General features: G+C 43.4%; 1 protein-coding gene across 2 annotated transcripts in view; it reads right to left on the bottom strand.

Annotated features, from left to right (window-relative positions):
- The window catches only part of LOC147748341 (E3 ubiquitin-protein ligase TRIM39-like), an 86,220-nt gene that overhangs the window by 44,595 nt on the left and 22,071 nt on the right, over window positions 1–19,554 (bottom strand). For both annotated transcript variants that reach the window (XR_015309274.1, XM_086960429.1), the window contains exon 2: window positions 4,878–4,973. Coding sequence is in view for 1 of the 2 variants with exons in the window: in XM_086960429.1 (XP_086816555.1) it covers window positions 4,878–4,973 (96 nt within the window). In the remaining variant the exon portion in view is untranslated. The remainder of the gene's footprint in view (window positions 1–4,877; window positions 4,974–19,554) is intronic.

Raw genomic sequence — 19,554 nt, 5'->3', positions numbered from 1 at the left:
CTGTGAGGTGATAGTGCTGTGCTGGGGTGGGCATGTTAGAGGGAGGTTCTGCTGCGGTTTGGATTTGCCAGTGCTGTAGTGTGGGATGGTGAGTCTACTGTGCTTCAATGACCTCACTGCAGCGCTGGGATGCCTCAGGGTAGCCATGTGCTATACAAGAGCGTACTTCATTCATTCATTCATTCATTCATTCATTCATTCATTCATTCATTCCCTGCAACATATAGCATGGGACAATGGTTCACCCACATTAGTCACTGGCACTGGTTTAGGTGTGGAGGGGTTAAAGGCTTGCCATCTGCTGGCAGTAGAAAAGGAATGCTGTGGAGGTGATTATACTGTATGGGGTGGGAGCGGGGGGGGGGGAGGGGTGGTGGCGGGTGGCCGGAAAGCAGTGCCCACCACATTATTTTGCCCTAGGCACATAAAGGTCATGCACAAGATATTTTTCGTATAAGAGGCCCACAAAAATAAATGGCTTCATTTATTCATCCATTTCTTTATTAATTATTTTACTTGTTTAGTCATTCAGTCTATCACTCAATAGAGAATACTTCTTTAAGAGTCTTCCGAACAGAATTAGATATGTCCATTTAAAGTTCTCTATCACTACATTTAGAAACAAGCATTTACAATGCAATCTGTCTCGCATTTGTGGAAGTTTGAACTTGTGGAGGTGTCAATAATTTCGTTTTTTATTTATGTGTAGTTATTTTTAGTGGATTAGATGTATGTTGTTTGTAGTGTAATTATGTGGTTTGAATTGGAATTGTTAGTTGTGGAATTGTGTGGTGTGTAGTGTATTTGATTATTGTAAATAGGTGGAATGGTGAATAGGTAGGGGTGAGAGCTGTATAAAAAAGATTGAAAGCAAGAATGATAGAAATATGTAGTTTGTGTATGAAGAGGTTTAAGGAAAAAAGAAAATGCAAGGACTTTGTAGAACAAGAAGGAATTAGTGAAGGAGACGGAGTATGAGAAGAGAGTGGGGTTAAGGTGAAGTATGTTATGAAGAGAAGGGAAGGAGGTAAAGAAAAGTGAAAGGAGTAAAGTAAGAAAAGGCTAGAGGAATAAAGTGTCTTGTGAGGAAAGATGGAAGGACAGTGGAGGGCAGCCTGGGTGGAATTTAGGTATTTGACCAAAACTGTGTAACAGGCATACATTTCCAGAAACAGATGTGTACACCCCCTCCCAGTAACCCCACATGGAAGTTCCTGTCAGGGAAGTAGGAAGCAATGGTGCAACAAGTGCAGTGGCACCGGGCCCAGTCGCCTGTTGAAGCTTGTTTTATTTCACGACCCAGCCAGTGAGGGAAGGGGGGTTTCCTTGCTTACAGAAGGGCCAATTACACGTTTGCTACACCACTGGTCCAAGTTTATTTTATTAAACATTTAGCTCCCGGCCAACCTCACCTAGCAAAACTACGTTTTTTGCTACTCTAGAATGCTGTACATGGTTCCCCAGTTGGACCCCACAGGTGCATTGTGTTATAGATTACTCCCCCACCCCTCCTGAGCAGTTCATGATGTCCCAAGAAAACCACGCAGTGAAACGAGAAGGAATGTAGTCCACAAGCACATTCCAACACTTTTACTCAAGTTGGATCACCATCTTAGCACCAGAGAAAAAGCAGGTCCCTATTAGTTCTTGGGTTTGTAATCAACAATCTACCCCCCACTGCACTGGATGGTTGCGATGCTGGAGCAAACTGAATGACACTACGCAACGGAAGCCCCATGACACACATGAAGGTGAAGAGCTGCACATCACAATGAATTCTATAAGAACACCACCACCGAATAGACTCCAATGCAGAGATGACAAGACTTGAGTTACTGTGAGCTCCTTCTAAGCTTTCTTCCTTTTTACTGATATTTCACGTGCACTACTCAAGTTCAGGAGGTTAATCAAATTTTAGGATTTTCATGAGGGCATTGTTGGTCTCTCAGAGCAGTCAGGGAATGAATCACTTGCAGTCTGCCTTCACTTGTGAATCTGGTTCACACTGAGCACATTCAAAAACAACAGTTGATGGACAAAATGCAGAACAATGTCATACATTCACCCCAGTACAGGGATCTGGGCCTAAATCCATCGTTTTTTTGCACTCCACACCACCCCAGTTCAGACATGGCCATATGCAAATCAGCCTTGACCCTGTGCCTCATGGGAACAGTCCAGCCCGAACTGCCAAGCCATGTCTTTCCTGGACCGGAATCAAGCATCCTAGGACCAGTTTCTGGCTATCAGCCGTCTACAGCCAGGATAGCTTGACTCCAGTGGTGTGGAGAGCATGGGACTCACGTCTGAGCATACCCATCCCACTCGGGGTGACAAATGCAAAAACAACAGTTGATGGACAGAATGCATAACAATGTCATACATTCACCCCACTACAGAGATCTGGGCCTAAATCCATCGTTTTTTTGCACTCCAAACCACCCCAGTTCAGACATGGCCATATGCAAATCAGCCTTGACCCTGTGCCTCATGGGAGCAGTCCAGCCCGAACTGCCAGATGGGTGGAAAATGGGCAGAGCTTCAAGTCCATACCTAAATGCAACATGTCTCGAAGAGACAGCACAAGCACTGCCTAAGCGAGACCTAAAAACTGCATGAAATGTGTGGTTTATAAGACTTCATATTTAAAGAGCACAGGTTACTTTCTGCTCCAGTGAATGATGCTTCTGGAACCCCCAACCTCTGCTAACTGACTGATGGAAACTAAAAATGGTTACCTTGGCCTACAGCTGCTTCTCCACTGCAAGGGAAAGTCCTCCCATCTGCACCCCCAATTGGATCTTAAAGTTTCAGAGCTGAAGGCTGCGTAAAGGCACCGGGCTGAGCTGAAGAAGCAAAGTGCCCATTCTCTCAGTGGCCGTGGTAGGGTCAGGTTTATTCATCTTTGTTATAAAGTGAGGAGGGGTCACTACTTGCCCGTCTCTTCTTACATAAAACATTAATGAACCATTAAATTTCGACTGACTGCAACATGGCCACTATTGATTGCGGGTGTGAGTGACCGCAGAAGAAGAGCCTTATACAGAAAATTGGTTCAACACGTGCCACCAACAAAAGAAGTGGAAAAGGAGGGTTCTGTGACTGAAAGCAGAAAAAGTCAGTAAAGTCTTCCCTCCTGACTTTTCTTGAGTCTATCGCCTGCAAGTGTTTACACATTTTTCAAAATATTCCGACTGCAGAGGGAAAGAAAAAACAATCCAAGACCCTTATTGGTGGCCATTTGGTGTTTTACTTTAACCAACTAGCTTAACCTAGTTCGTTCAGATTTAAATTTTAAATGAAGTGTTAGGTTCAGCCATAATGTACCAAGCAGCAACAACGACGTGAGGGGGCACATACAACAATGGGAGGTCGGCCAGGGCAAAACACGATAGGAGGCAGGCAGGTGCAAACAACAAGGGGCAAGCAAAGACAACCAGGAGGCAAGAAGAAGAAAAAAACCTGAATTCCTGGCACAAGCAGCACAAAAACACTAATAAAGCAAATAATAAATACTTATTCCATGCTCGATAGAAGGGACAAACACACAAAGAGAAAATAAAACCAGCACCCGGTGACCAATGAGAAGCAATGAAATGAGAGTGATGAAGTAGCCAGCTAATGGTAAGTAATGGATGATCTCTAAGACCCTTCTAAGTTGTTTAAGTTCACAAAAGAGGTCTCAAGCGGCTGCCCTGCGCCCCCTTAGATGAGGCCTAAAAAGACTAAGAGATACTAAATACCCTCCACCTTGCCATACTCAGAACAGGAACAATGCAGGAAAGGTGCTGGGAACCACCCGGACCACCATCCACATCTGTTGATGGCCCCAGGCCTACCTAAATATTATTTATGGCCCATCTCAGCTTTAATCTTTGACCCCTTGGTCTTAGTCAGAAACTAATAAATGTAAAATGAATGCATGTCAAGACTCTGGAGTGGAGTGGGGCAGATGCGTGTCAGAGAGGGACGGATGGAAAAAAGTAGACAGAAATATAACGGGAAAAAAGGAGATGAAAATAAAGATATAACATAAAAGGAAAGATGGAAGGTTACATGATAGACGCATTCAGAATATTTTGCTATAGCAATATTGTAGCCAGAATAGCAACTACCAAAATACCATGAAAATAAGTATATACAGGTAACTAAAGATTCATTATCATTAACTTCACTTATATGCACCTTAATGATAAATATATCATCACAGAGTGTTGAAAAGGACTTTAGTTGAGTGCATCTATACATACCGTCACAATAGTTTGGTAGTCAATATTCTGGCTATGATATTTTTATTGCACAATGTTTATATGCCCTGTATTCAGACATCTAAATTACATGATAGAATGAATGAAATGATGGAAGGAAGGAAAGAATGATGGATCAATGGAAAGAAAGGAAGATGGAAGAAAATGGAAAGAATGAAGGAAGAAAAGAAGGAAGGAAAGATAGAATGATGAAAGGAAGAAAGGGTGGAAGGTGGGCGGCGATGGATGGAAAGTTGGACCAGTGGAAGAAAAGGTGAAGGAAAGATGCAAAAAGGATGCAAGGCATACAAAGTGCTATAAAATGCATCATCTGGCATGTTTTTTCTAGGTGTCCTTGGGAAACATGCCAAACCCCCTTACATTTAGTGAGGCTTGCTCACTTTGCTAGCATATTTCTATTCAAGGTTTCGTTCAAAGTGGGGGTATTTTATATTTCTGGTTACTCTCTTTGTACAAATGGAACTGCTGCTACATGAAATGCACATGCCCTGTCAATGTTATTCCACTTCTATATAAACTAAATCAAACACCAATGTCACCAAAATAATCACCTCCAGTGAAATTATTGGATTCCCAACTTAACCTCCCAGTCAATTTACAAACACTCACCTCAATTTCTGCAGATCTTAGTTTCTCCGTGGTGGTCAAATCCTTGAGAGTCTGAAGTTGCCTTTTCAGTGGTTCCATGAGTCTCTTAAAGGAAGCCTAGAAAATAAACATTTCACTTTTAGGTTCAAGAGAAAGAAATGTATGTTATTGATAGGCTCAAGTCATAAAGAATCATGGCCTGATCAACCCTGATCAACAAGTCACACAAGACCTCCTGTTAAATTATCACTGAGATAGAAAAAATTGAGGGCCTGATTTAGAGTTTGGCAGAGTGGAGGCCCAGCTGTGGATTGGCATTGCTCTTTCCCCAGACTCAGATGGCTCCACTATTGGAAACCATTGACCGGATATATGATGTTAGCACGCATACTATTAGCACGCATACCATTACCACGCATTTTTTACAACGCAGGTCATTTTACAACGAATACCTTTACAACGCATTACACTACAACGCACATACTATTACAACGCATACCATTACAACGTAAGTATAGGTAAGTATATAATATTAATATATAATGTAAATAATAATTTTTAAAATATTTTATTTAATTATTTATTATTTTATTATTAAATAATTTAATTAATAACATTAATTTTAATTGTATTATTTGTAAACATATGTTAAAAATACCCATGTACCCCAAAACCCAAACCCAACCCTAAAACCTAAAAATACCCCTTTACCCCAAAACCCAAACCCAACCCTAAAACCTAAAAATACCCATGTACCCCAAAACCCAAACCCAACCCTAAAACCTAAAAGTACCCCTTTACCCCAAAACCCAAACCCAACCCTGAAACCTAAAAATACCCCTGTACCCCAAAACCCAAACCCACCCCTAAAACCTAAAAATACCCCTGTACCCCAAAACCCAAACCCAACCCTGAAACCTAAAAATACCCCTGTACCCCAAAACCCAAACCCAACCCTAAAACCTAAAAATACCCCTGTACCCCAAAACCCAAACCCAGCCCTGAAACCTAAAAATACCCCTGTACCCGAAAACCCAAACCCAACCCTGAAACCTAAAAATACCCCTGTACCCCAAACCCCAAACCCAGCCCTGAAACCTAAAAATAGCCCTGTACCCCAAAACCCAAACCCAGCCCTGAAACCTAAAAATACCCCTGTACCCCAAAACCCAAACCCAGCCCTGAAACCTAAAAATACCCCTGTACCCCAAAACCCAAAACCAACCCTGAAACCTAAAAAGACCCCTGTACCCCATAACCCAATACCCCTAATAAATATTTTTAAAAAAAGATAAACTTACCTATACTCATACTTACGTTGTAATGGTATGCGTTGTAATAGTACGTGCGTTGTAGTGTAATGCGTTGTAAAGGTATTCGTTGTAAAATGACCTGCGTTGTGAAAGTATGCGTGGTAATGGTATGCGTGGTAAAAGATGCGTGGTAACAGTTACATACCCATTGACCAGCTGCTTGTCTACCCTGGAGCCTTAGGTCAATGTATATTGGAAGGAACTCCATATTTATGGCAGTCCTTCCAACAAACATTACTCCTGCCTAGCAGTCCCAAACAGGAAAAAGTACAAGTGACACGTGCACTTTGGTTTCTTCTTCTGAAAAGCAAAAAAGTATGCAGAGTCGGGCAAAAACAATGTGACGGCGTCTCTAAATTCTTTGCTACATTCTGCGTAACTAATGTGCAAACTGATGCGCAGAAGGCAAGGAGATCCAGCCATGCAGGCCAGGATCTCCAAATGGTTGTCTTCCTGCTGAGGTCTAAATGACCTCCTGAGTCTGTGAATGATTCCATCTGCCTTGGGTCCGATACATCAATTGTGGCCCAAGGGCTACATATAAATTTTGTTGGGTGACCAGGTTGCTCACTGGAGGGTATTACCTCTGCTCCCCTGGTGAAGAACTACCTGCCATAATCTAGCCTAGCAGAAGTCTATATTCAGCACTAACAGATGCACTGACTGCAGAGCAGTATGTTAAGTGGGTGATACTTTTCTGGCCACGTTCAGCAATTGCTGTTGTTTTACTGAAAAAAACATCAAAGGCAGAAGATTGCTTCAGTAAAACAAGTGCTTCCCCGGATGTCTGCCCAAAATGTCAACTTATTTTTTAAAAGCAGCCACTGTCCGCTTAAGGAACAAGGGCTGCTCTAAAAGTTGTTTGACACGCTGGGAATGTGAATGCAGACATGGAGGTCTATTGTCCCTCGAAGGCCTCCATTCCTGCATTCGAAAACACTCACAAAAGTAAACTTGTTTCATTAGAATGTTATGAAGTGGGGGTTTTTACTGCTCTCTTCTAATATACATTTTGTGATGTGAATAATTAGTACATCAATTGCATTGCAAAATGCTGAGCATGTCGCAAAAATTGACGCATAATTTGTGCTCACCGCTTGCGACATCCCCAATAATAAATTAGGGGGCATATTTATCAAAGTTGCATCCCTTTTGCAACATGCAAAGGGGGTGCAAAAGTGACGCAACCCTTATGACGTGATTTATCAAGCCATGCAAGGCCACCTTGTGTGGCCCTGACTGGCTTGATAAATCCCGAATAATGCAATGCATCGCAAATCGCTGTGTTGCTTTACTTGCCCAAGGTAGGCTTCCACGGGTGGAGCGTGGGTTTTCTTATGCAAAACCAATGGATTTTGACGCATTCCCTAATTTACCATACGTGGGACACCTGGGAATGTGCAAAAACTGCTATGCATCCCCAGCGGAGGCGTAACAAGGAGATATATCTTTATTTCTCCTCGTATTTTCCTCTTTCTACTTATCTGACATTTAGTATATCCTAGATCTCCTGCTCCACTTTAAAATAATTCCCCATCTTGGTATTACACTATCCCCTTTGTGCAGCCTTTATGCCACTATCCTAACCCACAATGTTGCTTCCTCTCATTCCCTGTATAACCCAACCTCATCACTTCCCCACTTTATCTCTCTGTGACAACTGCACAAGTTTCTGAACTTTCATTTCCTCTTCTTCACCTTGTCAGCCTCATCTTCGACTAGCACTCTTTGCCTCACATCCACCAGATTGACAGTCCTTGTAGCAGCACAACGGTCCTTCTTTCTGGCAGAGTATCCACCAGTGCAGCAAGGTGACTTACTGTGCTGCGTGAAAAAATAATAAATATTCCCCAAGGCCTATATTGCACAAAGTGGGCACTGCATCTTTTAAGCAGTTCAGTGTCTTAAGGATATTCCTTAAACAAGATGAAGAAGAAGGTGTCCCTTGTCTCGCAGTCTCTGTTGGACTTAAACCAACTCCCAGATTTTCACCAGCCAGCTCCTCAACATACTCCTGGGACCAGAGAGGAACTCCTGTTTACCAAGTAGCCTGCTCTGCCAAACCCAAATGCATGGAGGGCTGCATGACTCTGTATCTGGAGGACTCAATGAAAACAGAGACAGCAGAAGGAACCCAAAACAAGTTGAGTTCTGTGTGCATTTGTTCCCTTGCTAGACTATGTACTGAATACATAAAAATCTTTTAGGGCAGGATGAGCATTTAATCGTCAGTTTTATGCATAAATCTTGGAGGCCTGTAGTGTTTCTCCCCACCGTGCCAACAATTCATTGCTTAATTTGTAAAAAAAGCAAATAGGTACCAGGGCCCAGGTCAGAAAGCCACTCCCACTTGCACTGCCCATTGATTTGGTCAGCGCTACCAACTACAAGTAACAACACAACTACCAAGGGCCGCTCCTCCATTTGAGAGAAGGAGTGTCGCCCCACAAGCCACAGAGCTGAAAAATAAAACGGTAATACAGTTTATTTATTCCTGTTTTATTTTTCAGCAACCCGTCCTGAACTAAGTGTCAGGTTGGGGTGGGGCATGCACTGCTGAGTGGCAGCAGCAGGGAGATGTGCACTTTAAAAAGCGCTTGTCTCTTTTGGCCGGAATTCTTGGGACAACCCTTTAGACATGCACGTTTTAAAGTTCTCTAACCTAGCTGTCTTAGACGGCTAGGCTAGAGAAAGCTCCGGCCTCCATTGCTTTTAGGAGCAATGAGAGGACCTGCTCTATCCAATCCTGGTGCTGCTTTCACGCTGTGAAAGCAGCGCCAGGATAGGGTAGTGCAGGTTCCTGCATCAGGAGCTTCCTGAAGTCACCGAGGTAGGAGGACAAACCTGAAGGAGGAGGACGTGGCACTTCAAAGAAAGGAAGGTACGTTTATAGGTACGTTTATTTAATTTTTAATTTTTTGGGTGCCCCTCGACCCCCCCGACACATGCTAACCGCCACTGACAACTACTAACTACCACACTCTTACAGTTGTGACAATTTAGGCTACTCCAGACCCCCAAAGGCACCACCAGGATACAGAACTATCAAACCCAGTGGGCAGAAGTCCTTTTTAGGTCTCACCTTGGCAGCGCATGCGCGGTCTCAGCGAGACATAAAGTAATCTGTATATAGGCTTCAACTCCATGTAATTTCTCCAGCCCCTTGTGATTGGTTTAAGTCTGGCATTGCTGTTGTTATCTTGCTTTCTGTTGGCTGTTGATCCCATATGTAACTTCCGCGTAGTCCGGAAGCAGCAGGGCCTAACAACAGTTTTCGTCCGCAGCGCCGCTCTGAAGGGCGCCAGGGGAACTTTCTTTTTAGCCCCTTCGAGGCTTCTGTCGGCCAACGGCTGCGGCAAGCACTGCCTTCGTAGTGCTGCGTACGTCCGCTGGCCATTGAGGCCCCGCCCACTCCACTAACCAGTGCACTGCGGCAGAATTGCCGCTGTGGTTAAGCGGTTAAGGCACCATGTTGCTTGTAAGGCGGGCGCGCTCTTCCTCCTCCAGCAGCGCGTGGAGATCAATCTGCTGCCCTTTTCTTTTGCTTCCCCCGCCCCCTATTTATCGCGAGGAGATTGGCCAGGGGGGAGTCGGGGTACCCATGGAGATATGGTAAAATAATTTAATATTACCTCATCGCAGAATTTCTATACTTAATAATCATAATTTCAGTCAAAGCAAGGAGAGGAGTCCGTGGTGCTCGAGTAAAAAAAAGGGTCCAGTAACTCGAGTTAAGGGGAGAGCTCCAGCAACAAGCGGGTACAGGAGTGGTCTGCAGCTTTATTCACACATCAGAATATTTATACAGTTTTCAGTCAATAGGCAAAAGAAGAAAAGAGAAGTGACAAGAAAAAGGGAAGTGACAAGCAGTAATTTCCAACAGATGTGTCAAGGTAGGAGCGTGTCTTGTGTCTCGTGAGAGGGCATGTGATGTGTGGAAATATGTTCTCTTTCAGTTGAAGGCCCTTACTCATTCGGGGGTTTATCTCTGGCTTAGAGTCAAGAACAGGAACCATCTTGTGTAAAACAGGAACTATCTTTCTGGTTCTGGGAATTGGCTGAACCACAAGAGTCAAAAAGAGGAACTATCTTGTGTAAAACAGAGACCATCTGCTCTCTGGCTTGCAGTCAAGGACAGGAACTATTTCTTAAGACAGGAACTGTCTGCTGGTTGCTGGTTCTGGGAATTGGCTGAAGCACAGGAAGGGGTGGTCAATGAACTAAGATGCCAGGTGCAGGGTGTCTTACAGTTAAGAAAACAGGAACTATCTGCTGCTGGTTCCCAGAATTGGCAGAACCACAGAAATGTGTGGTCAATGAACGGGGGTGACAGAGGCAGGGTGTCTTGTTTGTGGGTCTGAAGACAAAATGGATGTCACACAAAATGGGTGCTTGTCTGAATAAAAAAATGGCTGTCAGGCAGAAACATGGAAATGATGGGGCACAATTGTCAATTTTATTTCCACAGAGACCACGGCACCACAGGTTCCCGAGGAGCCATCAGCCGCTGGCACCGACATACCGAAGGAAGACACACAGGTGAGTGTTGCATGTTCCTTGGTGCAGTCTGGTGCCACACTAGACTGTCTGTGTGCCTTTTTATTTCATTTTCAGCACAGGCACACCACTTGGTTGGCACTGCATTAGCAGTGGGGGCCGCTTCCTTATAATATTTTCAGCCTTTTGCTCACCCCTCTGACATAAACATAAAATTTCTCAACGTTTGCAATGGAATCGCCAGGCTGATGGACACCTGATTATTTTTACAAATCCGGTACATGTCCATCTAATGTATGCAGATTTATTTTTCTGCCCCCTCACATTTCGTGGCAGAGAGCAAGCAAGGCAAGTTATTTTCGATGTTGGCCACCAGATGAGCAGTGTTGTGTTTCCGCTGCTCTCCTTCAAGGTGACTTCTCTGTTTGGCTCCACTCCCCCTACCCGTAACGTCAGAGGCAGCCCTGCTGCTTTACTCAGCCAACAGGAGAGCAAGATAGCAGGCCTTCCAACACAAGCATACAGCGGGATCTAGTTAAGCTCCTAAGTGCAAGGGCAATTAGGCTGCTTGGGTTTACTGTATAATTAAAAGATACCTTTAAAACATTTTCTTTGTGGCAATTTTGAAAAGCGTTAATATTAACGGCTGTGGGTCCGTGTTATTTGCACTGTGTAAGTGTGCTTGCTGGCTGTTGTCACGGACGAGCTTTCATATTCGCACAAGTATAATTATACTGGCTATAGTTTAACATAAAAAAATTGTGCTTTCAGACCTGACGCCCTCTGAATCCTTCGCTTTGTTTGTTAGGTGCAAATGGTGAAGGAAACCTCTTAGGGTGTATTTCGGCTTCGATAAAGGTGCAGCTGCATTTAACTTTGTTTTACAAAATCACAGTGAAAAAAGGCTAGACAGTTATCATGGCTTCATCTGTGGTTAACGGTTCCATTTTATATACAAACTTTTTACTGCTTCATTACTCGGTGTATTCAGTGCGGCATTTTCTTTTCTGTAACTTATAAATGTCGACATTAGTAGAAAGTAAAGTAAAATAGCATAAAATCAAGAAAATACAAAGAGGTTTGAAATGATGGATTGTGCTGGGATCCATAGTAATTTGAGATTCATATGTGTAGGACACCTCAACTGTCAGTCATGCCTAAGTAAGGGGATCTGAAAGCCTATCGAGTAATTTCACTGCTCACTAATCCATTTGATTTGGCAGCTTAATGTATCAGACACTCACAGTTGCCATCTTGTAGCTTCCAGGTTACAAAAATGTGTTCTAAAGCGTGCTCAGTAATGCCAATTGTAACACCCTCCCTTAATGCTCCCTGTGCTGTTAAAACTATTCCCCCCATTATATAACTTTTCAGCCTAATTACATTTTTAAACAGCTTCGTTCATTAAGGTCAATTTCTGCTAAATCTGGATCAGTCTGTTGAGCACACTAACAAGTGACTTCTAACCAAGGTGACCTTGAATTCTGCAATTCTGCGGCTGTGTCTCTTTCTACATGATTATGGATTTGCCACATAACGTATCATCTGCTGCATAATTTGCAGTTTAAAAAAAATAATTCAAACTCCAGTGAATCAAAAGTTCTAATAAAATGCAGTCACAGATGTTTGCTGGAAGGTGGCTGGCTGGGCCGCACTCAATACCATCTAATTGCTATTGACATAATTCCACTTCATACCATGCCACATAATTCCACTCCACAAATCCACTCCACACCACACAAGCATTTGCAATGAAATAAGTCTCGCATTTACGCGAGTTTGAACTATTGACATTGCAAATAACAATACCTTTCTTTTTGTTTTCAATTTTAAAACATAAATAAAAGGCACTGTCATTTACTTTTTTAATTTTTTTACTTTTATCTTTATTGCAAGCAAGACAGATTACATACATTTTTCCATATATTCATAATACTAGAGAACTAATTACAATTTAAAATGTCTTTTGGATCATACAAGAGAAAGAAATCAGCATAGATATAGATGCGACAACAGAAAAAAAAAGACATTTTGTATACTAGATTGGTATTCATCAACATCAACAAGGACGGTGAAGCCAGATCAAACAAAACTTGTACCAAGGGAAAATCTAATAATACTCCACAGACAAGAGAAAAAAAACAAGCATTTGCAATGCAATAGGTCTCGCATTAGGAAAGTTTGAGCTATTGGTATTGTAAATGACAAATTTGTTATTTATGTATTGGTTTTGAAAAAAGCAGAATTAATAGCTTTGTCATTTACAATGCTAATAGTTTTAACTTTCGCAAATGTGACACCTACAGCATTTGTAATGTAATATGTGTTGTATTTACGTGACTTAGGTGTATTGATATTACAAATAACAATGGCTTTTAATTTTTTTAAATAATTAATACTTAAATAAAAGTTATTGTAATTTATAATGGCAATAGCTTAAACTTTTGTAAATAACTTTTGAGAAGATTATGTTCAGTGTATTTTATTGTGACAAAAATTCAAGAACAGAAGTGAAATATTAACATCTTTCAGTGACATTTGTAATAAAGCTTGAAACATTGATAGAACATATTTGAACCAGTTGTTGTTGAATGGTTGCACAGATTGATGCTGTGGTGGTGCTGAGTGATGTTGTGATGGCGAACGAGTGATGCTGTGGCATTCAGTGATGCTGTGGTAGCGCATAGTGATGTTGTGGTGCCCCTGAGTGATGCTGTGGTGGTGCTGAGTGATGCTGTATGCTATGCTATGTTTTCTTTTGCTATCCTATGTTTTGTTATGCTATGCTATGTTTTGTTTTGCTATCCTATGTTTTGTTATGCTATGCTATGTTTAGTTATGCTATGCTATGTTTTGCTATGCTATGCTTTGCAATGCTATTTTTTGTTGTGTTTGGTATGCTATGTTTTGCTATGCTTTGTTGTGTTTTGTTAACCCCTCCGCTGCGCCGACTGTTCTGCGCTGGTGGGGAACGTTATATTGCACGGGCGGGGCCGGAACGATCAGCAGACGTGCGCAGCACTACCGAGGGAGTGCACGCGACGTCCGCTGAACCTGCGCCGCACCGAAGGGGTTAAGCTATGCTATGTTTTGTTGTGTTTTGCTATGTTGTGTTATGCTATGTGCTGTTGTGTTTTGTTATGCTATGTTTTGCTATCCTATGCTTTGTTTTGTTATGCTATGCTATGCTTTGTTTTGTTGTGTTGTGTTTTGTTTTGTTTTACGATGCTGTGTTTTGTTATGCTATGCTATGTTTTGTTGTGTTTTGTTTTGCTATGCTATGTTTTGTTGTGTTGTGTTTTGTTTTGCTATGCTATGTTTTGTTGTGTTTTGTTTTGCTATGCTATGCTATGTTTTGTTGTGTTGTGTTTTGTTTTGCTATGCTGTGTTTTGTTGTGTTTTGTTTTGCTATGCTGTGTTTTGTTGCGTTTTGTTTTGCTATGCTGGTGAGGGTGTGTGAGGTTGTGAGGGTGAGAGGGTTAGAGGGTGAGAGGGTTGGAGGGTGAGAGGGTTGGAGGGTGAGAGGGTTGGAGGGTGAGAGGGTTGGAGGGTGAGAGGGTTGGAGGGGGAGAGGGTTGGAGGGTGAGAGGGTTGGAGGGTGAGGTTGGAGGGTGAGAGGGTTGGAAGGTGAGAGGGTGAGAGGGTTGGAGGGTGAGAGGGTTGGAGGGTGTGAGGGTGAGAGGGTGTGAGGGTGAGAGGGTGTGAGGGGGTGTGAGGGTGGGTGAGGGTGGGTGAGGGTGGGTGAGGGTGGGTGAGGGGGTGTGAAGGTGGGTGAGGGTGGGTGAGGGTGGGTGAAGGGGTGTGAGGGTGAGTGAGGGGTGTGAGGGTGAGTGAGGGTGAGTGAGGGTGAGTGAGGGGTGTGAGGATGGGTAAATGGAGTACAATTAAACTGGGTAATACTTCTTATATTTTCAATGCTTGGAAGTGGCAAAGGGCATTGAAAATATAAGAATTAAGTATTACCCTGTTTAATGGTACTCCATTTACCCATCCTGGAAGAATGGAAAGTTAAGTCAGCATTCCTGGGATTCACACTCATGACCTGCAGGTCACAGCATTTTAAAGCAGGCACGGTTGTACTCACTGAGCCATCCTGGTGCAAAAGTCACATGCATAAAAACTATGTTGAAACATGTCGCTTTAACAAAAAAAGGCCGAATTCACAAAGCATTTTCTATATATAAGTATTACTTTGTTATGCAAACATAGCCATTTGAGTGTAAATTAGTAATACTTTTACAGATAATCAAAACTGATGGATTTCTTAATTCAAAGGTATACTTACAAATGCAACAAATGTGCCAGCAGAGAGGCACTGTCAGTCAGACTCACAAACTGTGAGGTGATGGTGAGAGTGTGGGCACTTCTGGGCGTATTAACCTGTCATAGCAGGAACACCAAACTTGTAAGGTTCTGGGTATTCACACACCTTTTACAGATTTAGGGGCTGATTAGGATGGAGGATTTTCCGCATCCTCCGGGCCGGTGGAAGCCACCGCCGGCCTGGAGGATGCGGAAAATCCTCTGCGGACCCACCAAGACCCACCGCCACATTAGGATGGCTGGTGGGTCCTGGTTTCCGTCCGCAGCTTTCCGCCGCGGTTGGCTTACAACCGCAGCGGAAAAGCACTAATATGGTGACGGTGTCTCTCAGACACCGTCAGCCAGATTAGGATGTGCTCGGAAACATGCTTTTCCGCGGCGGCTTTTCCGCCGTGGAAAAGAATGTGTAACTTCACTGCGGGGACCCGTTGCGGGCCCCCTAGGTGAAGGGGGGTGGGGGGTGCACATGGGGGGTACCTATGGTACCCCCCTGCATTTGTATGCAGTAAGCGGCAGGCACCGCGGGGTGCCTGCCACTTTCTACATACAAATGCAATGCGTGCATTTTTAACATTGCTGCGGGTGCAGCTTGAAGCTCCACCCGCCGCAATGTTAAAAATAGAGGATGTGACCGCCACCCTGGCGGTCATATCCTAATCTGCACAGAGGGAACGCCGCAGCCCATGCGGACGTTCCCTCCTCCTCTGGGGTCGCGGACGGACTCAAGTCCGTCCGCGATCCTAATGACCCCCTTAGTCCTTAAGTTGAAGCACCTGACGAGTTGGTCCTGTCAAAGATCAAGTGCTCTCTAGGGCGAAAATCTGCAATAGTACATATGTGCTACACTTGTAGAGGAGAAATGTTTGATCCAGAGGAAAATCTACACGTAAATATTGCGCACTCCAGGAAATCAACTAATGTAGTGGGTTTACTGGTGTACTCTGGTTCCTACCGGAATCCCCAGAAAGACAGAAATCTGCTATAAATGCAGTACTAAACCTTATGAAACCAGATTATAAAAGCAGCACGTAACGATCCCTGCAGCGTAAACCACACCCATTTCTCTTTCGGTTCCAATATCCAAAAGCCAACATGCCTACAAGTTTCCTTACTGAAATCCATTGTAACAGTCCCGAACTAATACCTGTAATGCTGAGAAACGCTGGACACGAGGTGGCGCCAGAGTGCTTCACGAGAGAGAGAGTTTTGCGGAGGAGTAGAGGTGCGGCGTGGAGCTGCAGCGGCGGCGTTTTTTACCAAGGAGCTGAAGCTGAGCAGAAAGCCGTGCTCAAGCCACCACCGAACCACCGAACCGCCAAGCCGCCACCAAGCTGCTTTCAAACATAAGGTGAGCCGCGGTCACAGTTCGAGGCAGAGCCAGGCAGCCAGCGGTATACAGCGTAGCACACTGACACCAGAGCCAAAGGCAAAGTAAAGGGGGAAGCCTGTTATTTGTAAAAATCCGACAGCTGAAGAGATCTGAGAGCTGCCGGCTGAAGAGATCTGTGAGCTGGTCCGGCAAGTGTAGCAGCGCGGTGCTTGGGCTGCAAGGGGGTGCAAGGGGTGGGAGTCGAAGCAAGAACAATTAAGAGCATGTTTTGATACCAAGGGCATTGGACACCAGGAGCCCACTGTACCCTTTGACCTTTTTGAACTTTTTGACCCTCTGAGACCAAGAGGGGTATAGGGGGGCTTTGAAGGAGCTGGAGACACGATTTAGGGGAATAAAAACCAAAATACAAACTAAACAGCAACGCAGCTCAAGGCATCTCAAAAAGAAGACAAACGACCAGCATAAGTAGTACAGAACTCATATAAAAGCCTATACAAAAGTGTTCCCCAAGGGGCTTAGGGCGCTTAGGGCACAGGAGAAGCGCTAAGCCGGGGGCACCGTGAGGAGACTTCTAAAGGAACACTGCAAAAAATTACCAAGACGCCACGGGAGGAGGCAGACCCTAGGAAGCGCCACGCAGTCCGCGAAATAATCAACGCGTTTGAAGCCCGAAGCCCAAGGAAAGAAGGTGGAGCAGCAATTGATAATCTAGGGCTGCGGGCTGGGCTTTGTGAGCATTAAGGAGCATTAAGGAGCCAAGGAGCAAGGAGCAAAGGAGTATCAAGGAGCCAAGGAGCAAAAGAGCCAAGGGGCTGAAGGAGTTGGAGGAGACACGAGGGGTTTTGAGATATTAGAGTATCTATCAGGAGAAATCTGGAGAAATCCTGTGAAACCCGGAGAAACTTGGAGAGCTGAGGCAAGCCAGAGCCAGTTTAATAGGCAGAGGCAAAGTCTCAGAAGGCGAGCGACGAATACTGGGTCCACCCGACCTAACTGACAAGTGCACTCCCTCGACGGCAGCTGTCGCTGAAGCGGCAGACGGGCTTAGGGAGTTTTGGCCAAAGAAATATAGGATACGAGCCGGAAGGGAAAACATTCCTGAAAATTGCAGTTGGAAGATGAGGTCAGGAAAAATCCGACAGCCTCGAATACAGAAAGCAAAAAGAAGGTTGGCTGTAAAGGGGAAAAAAGAGCAAGGGAATAAAAGCAACTCAGAAGAGCCAATAAGGAGCGAACAATCTGATCAGGCACATATCCCCATGACAGAGCCTTTCAAGTTTGGGAGAGATAAATCGAAGTTCAATTTGCAGTTCACAAAAGAGCAAGGGGTGGCAACACCAAGCAACAGTAAGGGTGCAAAACCTCAAAATAGTCCAAAAAAACTAACCTGTTTGACCTCATCATGTAAAAAACGCAAGATGAGAAATGACTCGGAAAAAAGTATGAGTCCTAATCTCAAAGAAAAATCAACAATAAAGAACTGGCTGATCAAAACCACGGCACAAGTTCATGCAACCTGCAACCAAACAAAGCTACCCCCAAAATTAACTCCAATTGAGATTAACGAAAATAGCCCAGTAAACATTAACCAGAGCAATTTAGGATCTCAAATAAATCTGCAGAAAAGCGCAAAAAAGATAGAGTGGTCCAAATCATTCTCGATCTTCGAAGAATCAGAACTGCGGAGAATGCTCGAAGAAAACACACATAAGGAGGCCGACCCGATGCAACTGAGTCTCGAAAACTTGAGAAAACTGGAAAAACTCGAAAATATTGGTAAAAGGAATGTAAATGGAGAAAAAAGGAAGCCAACATCCTCACCAATAATCCTAACATCAAGCCCAATTAGACAACAGGCCGATAAGAGCCAGGTCTCTTACACAGGAAAGAATATAACAAAAGAAGACCACCCTATAACGATCTCCTCCTCAGAAAGTCCAAATAGGTCAACAGGGGCACAGCCGCTACAAACCAAAGAAAAATCTACACTCTGGGGGGACGTGCTCCTAAAAAGCTTACAACAAGCAATTAATGCGCTGAATTTCCAATCGAACAAACTCGATGTGCAGGTAGACCTGATGAACCTAATGGCATCACATATATCGGGAATAAATCTAAAACTGGAAAAAATGTTGTTATACCTCACAAAAGAAAAGGAAGAAGATAAACTATGGAAAGAGAAACTAACAGAAAAAAATTGCGTCTGCAGGGACATAATAGATAAGTTAGTTTCACTACCAGACATTTTGAAAGAAATATTGGCAGTAACTTGCGGGAAAACCAATAAAGGTGATAATTCCAACACAGAGGCCAATAAAATTGGAAAGCAAAATAGAACTATTCACAACTTAGAAGTAGAAAAAACTTTAAATGACTCAGATGATAACAAACCATTAAAGCGATGTCTGGAAGAAAACAAAACAATGGGTTCATCGGGTATGTCAGAACCTCTAACCAAAAGACAGCGGAAACGGGCAAGGAAGGCAAGAAAAAATGCTATAAAAAATAGGCAGGCAAAACAATTCTTCGCCATCTTTGAACAAAAGACAAAAGAGGCCCCAATTAATCAAATTATAGACATCTCTATCAAAGAAGACAGAAACAAAGGAATTAACAAAGGAAATACCACAGACGAAGTAGACGATCAAACACAATCTCCAGATCAGATCAAAACAAGAGCAAGTAAACAAGGAAAATTAGAAGACGAGGAAAAGTCAAGCATAAACAAAGTCAATGATAAAAGTGACATATTAAAATCAAATCAAAGAGAGGCCATAGAACAACAAAAAACACAGGAAAACAAGTCACAGAGGGAATGTGAAACTTTGACTCGTAAAGGATTAAATTGGCAGACCAGAGGAAATCTACCATTTATCAAGGAAAGAATGGTAAAAGATCAAAGCCACAAAATTCAGGCAGACCAAGTGAGGGAACCAAATACTGGACTGATAATCACAGCAGGAAAAAAAGGAAGAATTTGCAGAGATCATCACGAAATTGAGTCAAACGATAAGACAAGACAAAACGCAAGTAATATACAAATAAGTCAAGGAGAAATGCACCCCCTAAAAGAAGCATCCACGGTAGATCATATTCGACTAGATTCGATAACTACGGTCCACCAAATTGATAACATACCTTACATTTGGCTTGATCCAGCTGAGGGAAAAAGGAGAGTGTATCAAACACAACATCTCGAAACAGCAAGCTTGGTAACAGAATGCAAATTACT

This window comes from Lissotriton vulgaris, chromosome 1_1 (assembly GCF_964263255.1).
Source record: "Lissotriton vulgaris chromosome 1_1, aLisVul1.2, whole genome shotgun sequence".
NCBI classification, from domain to species: domain Eukaryota; kingdom Metazoa; phylum Chordata; class Amphibia; order Caudata; family Salamandridae; genus Lissotriton; species Lissotriton vulgaris.
Note: the sequence above shows the minus strand (reverse complement) of the source record. Positions and strands in the feature narration are given on the sequence as shown.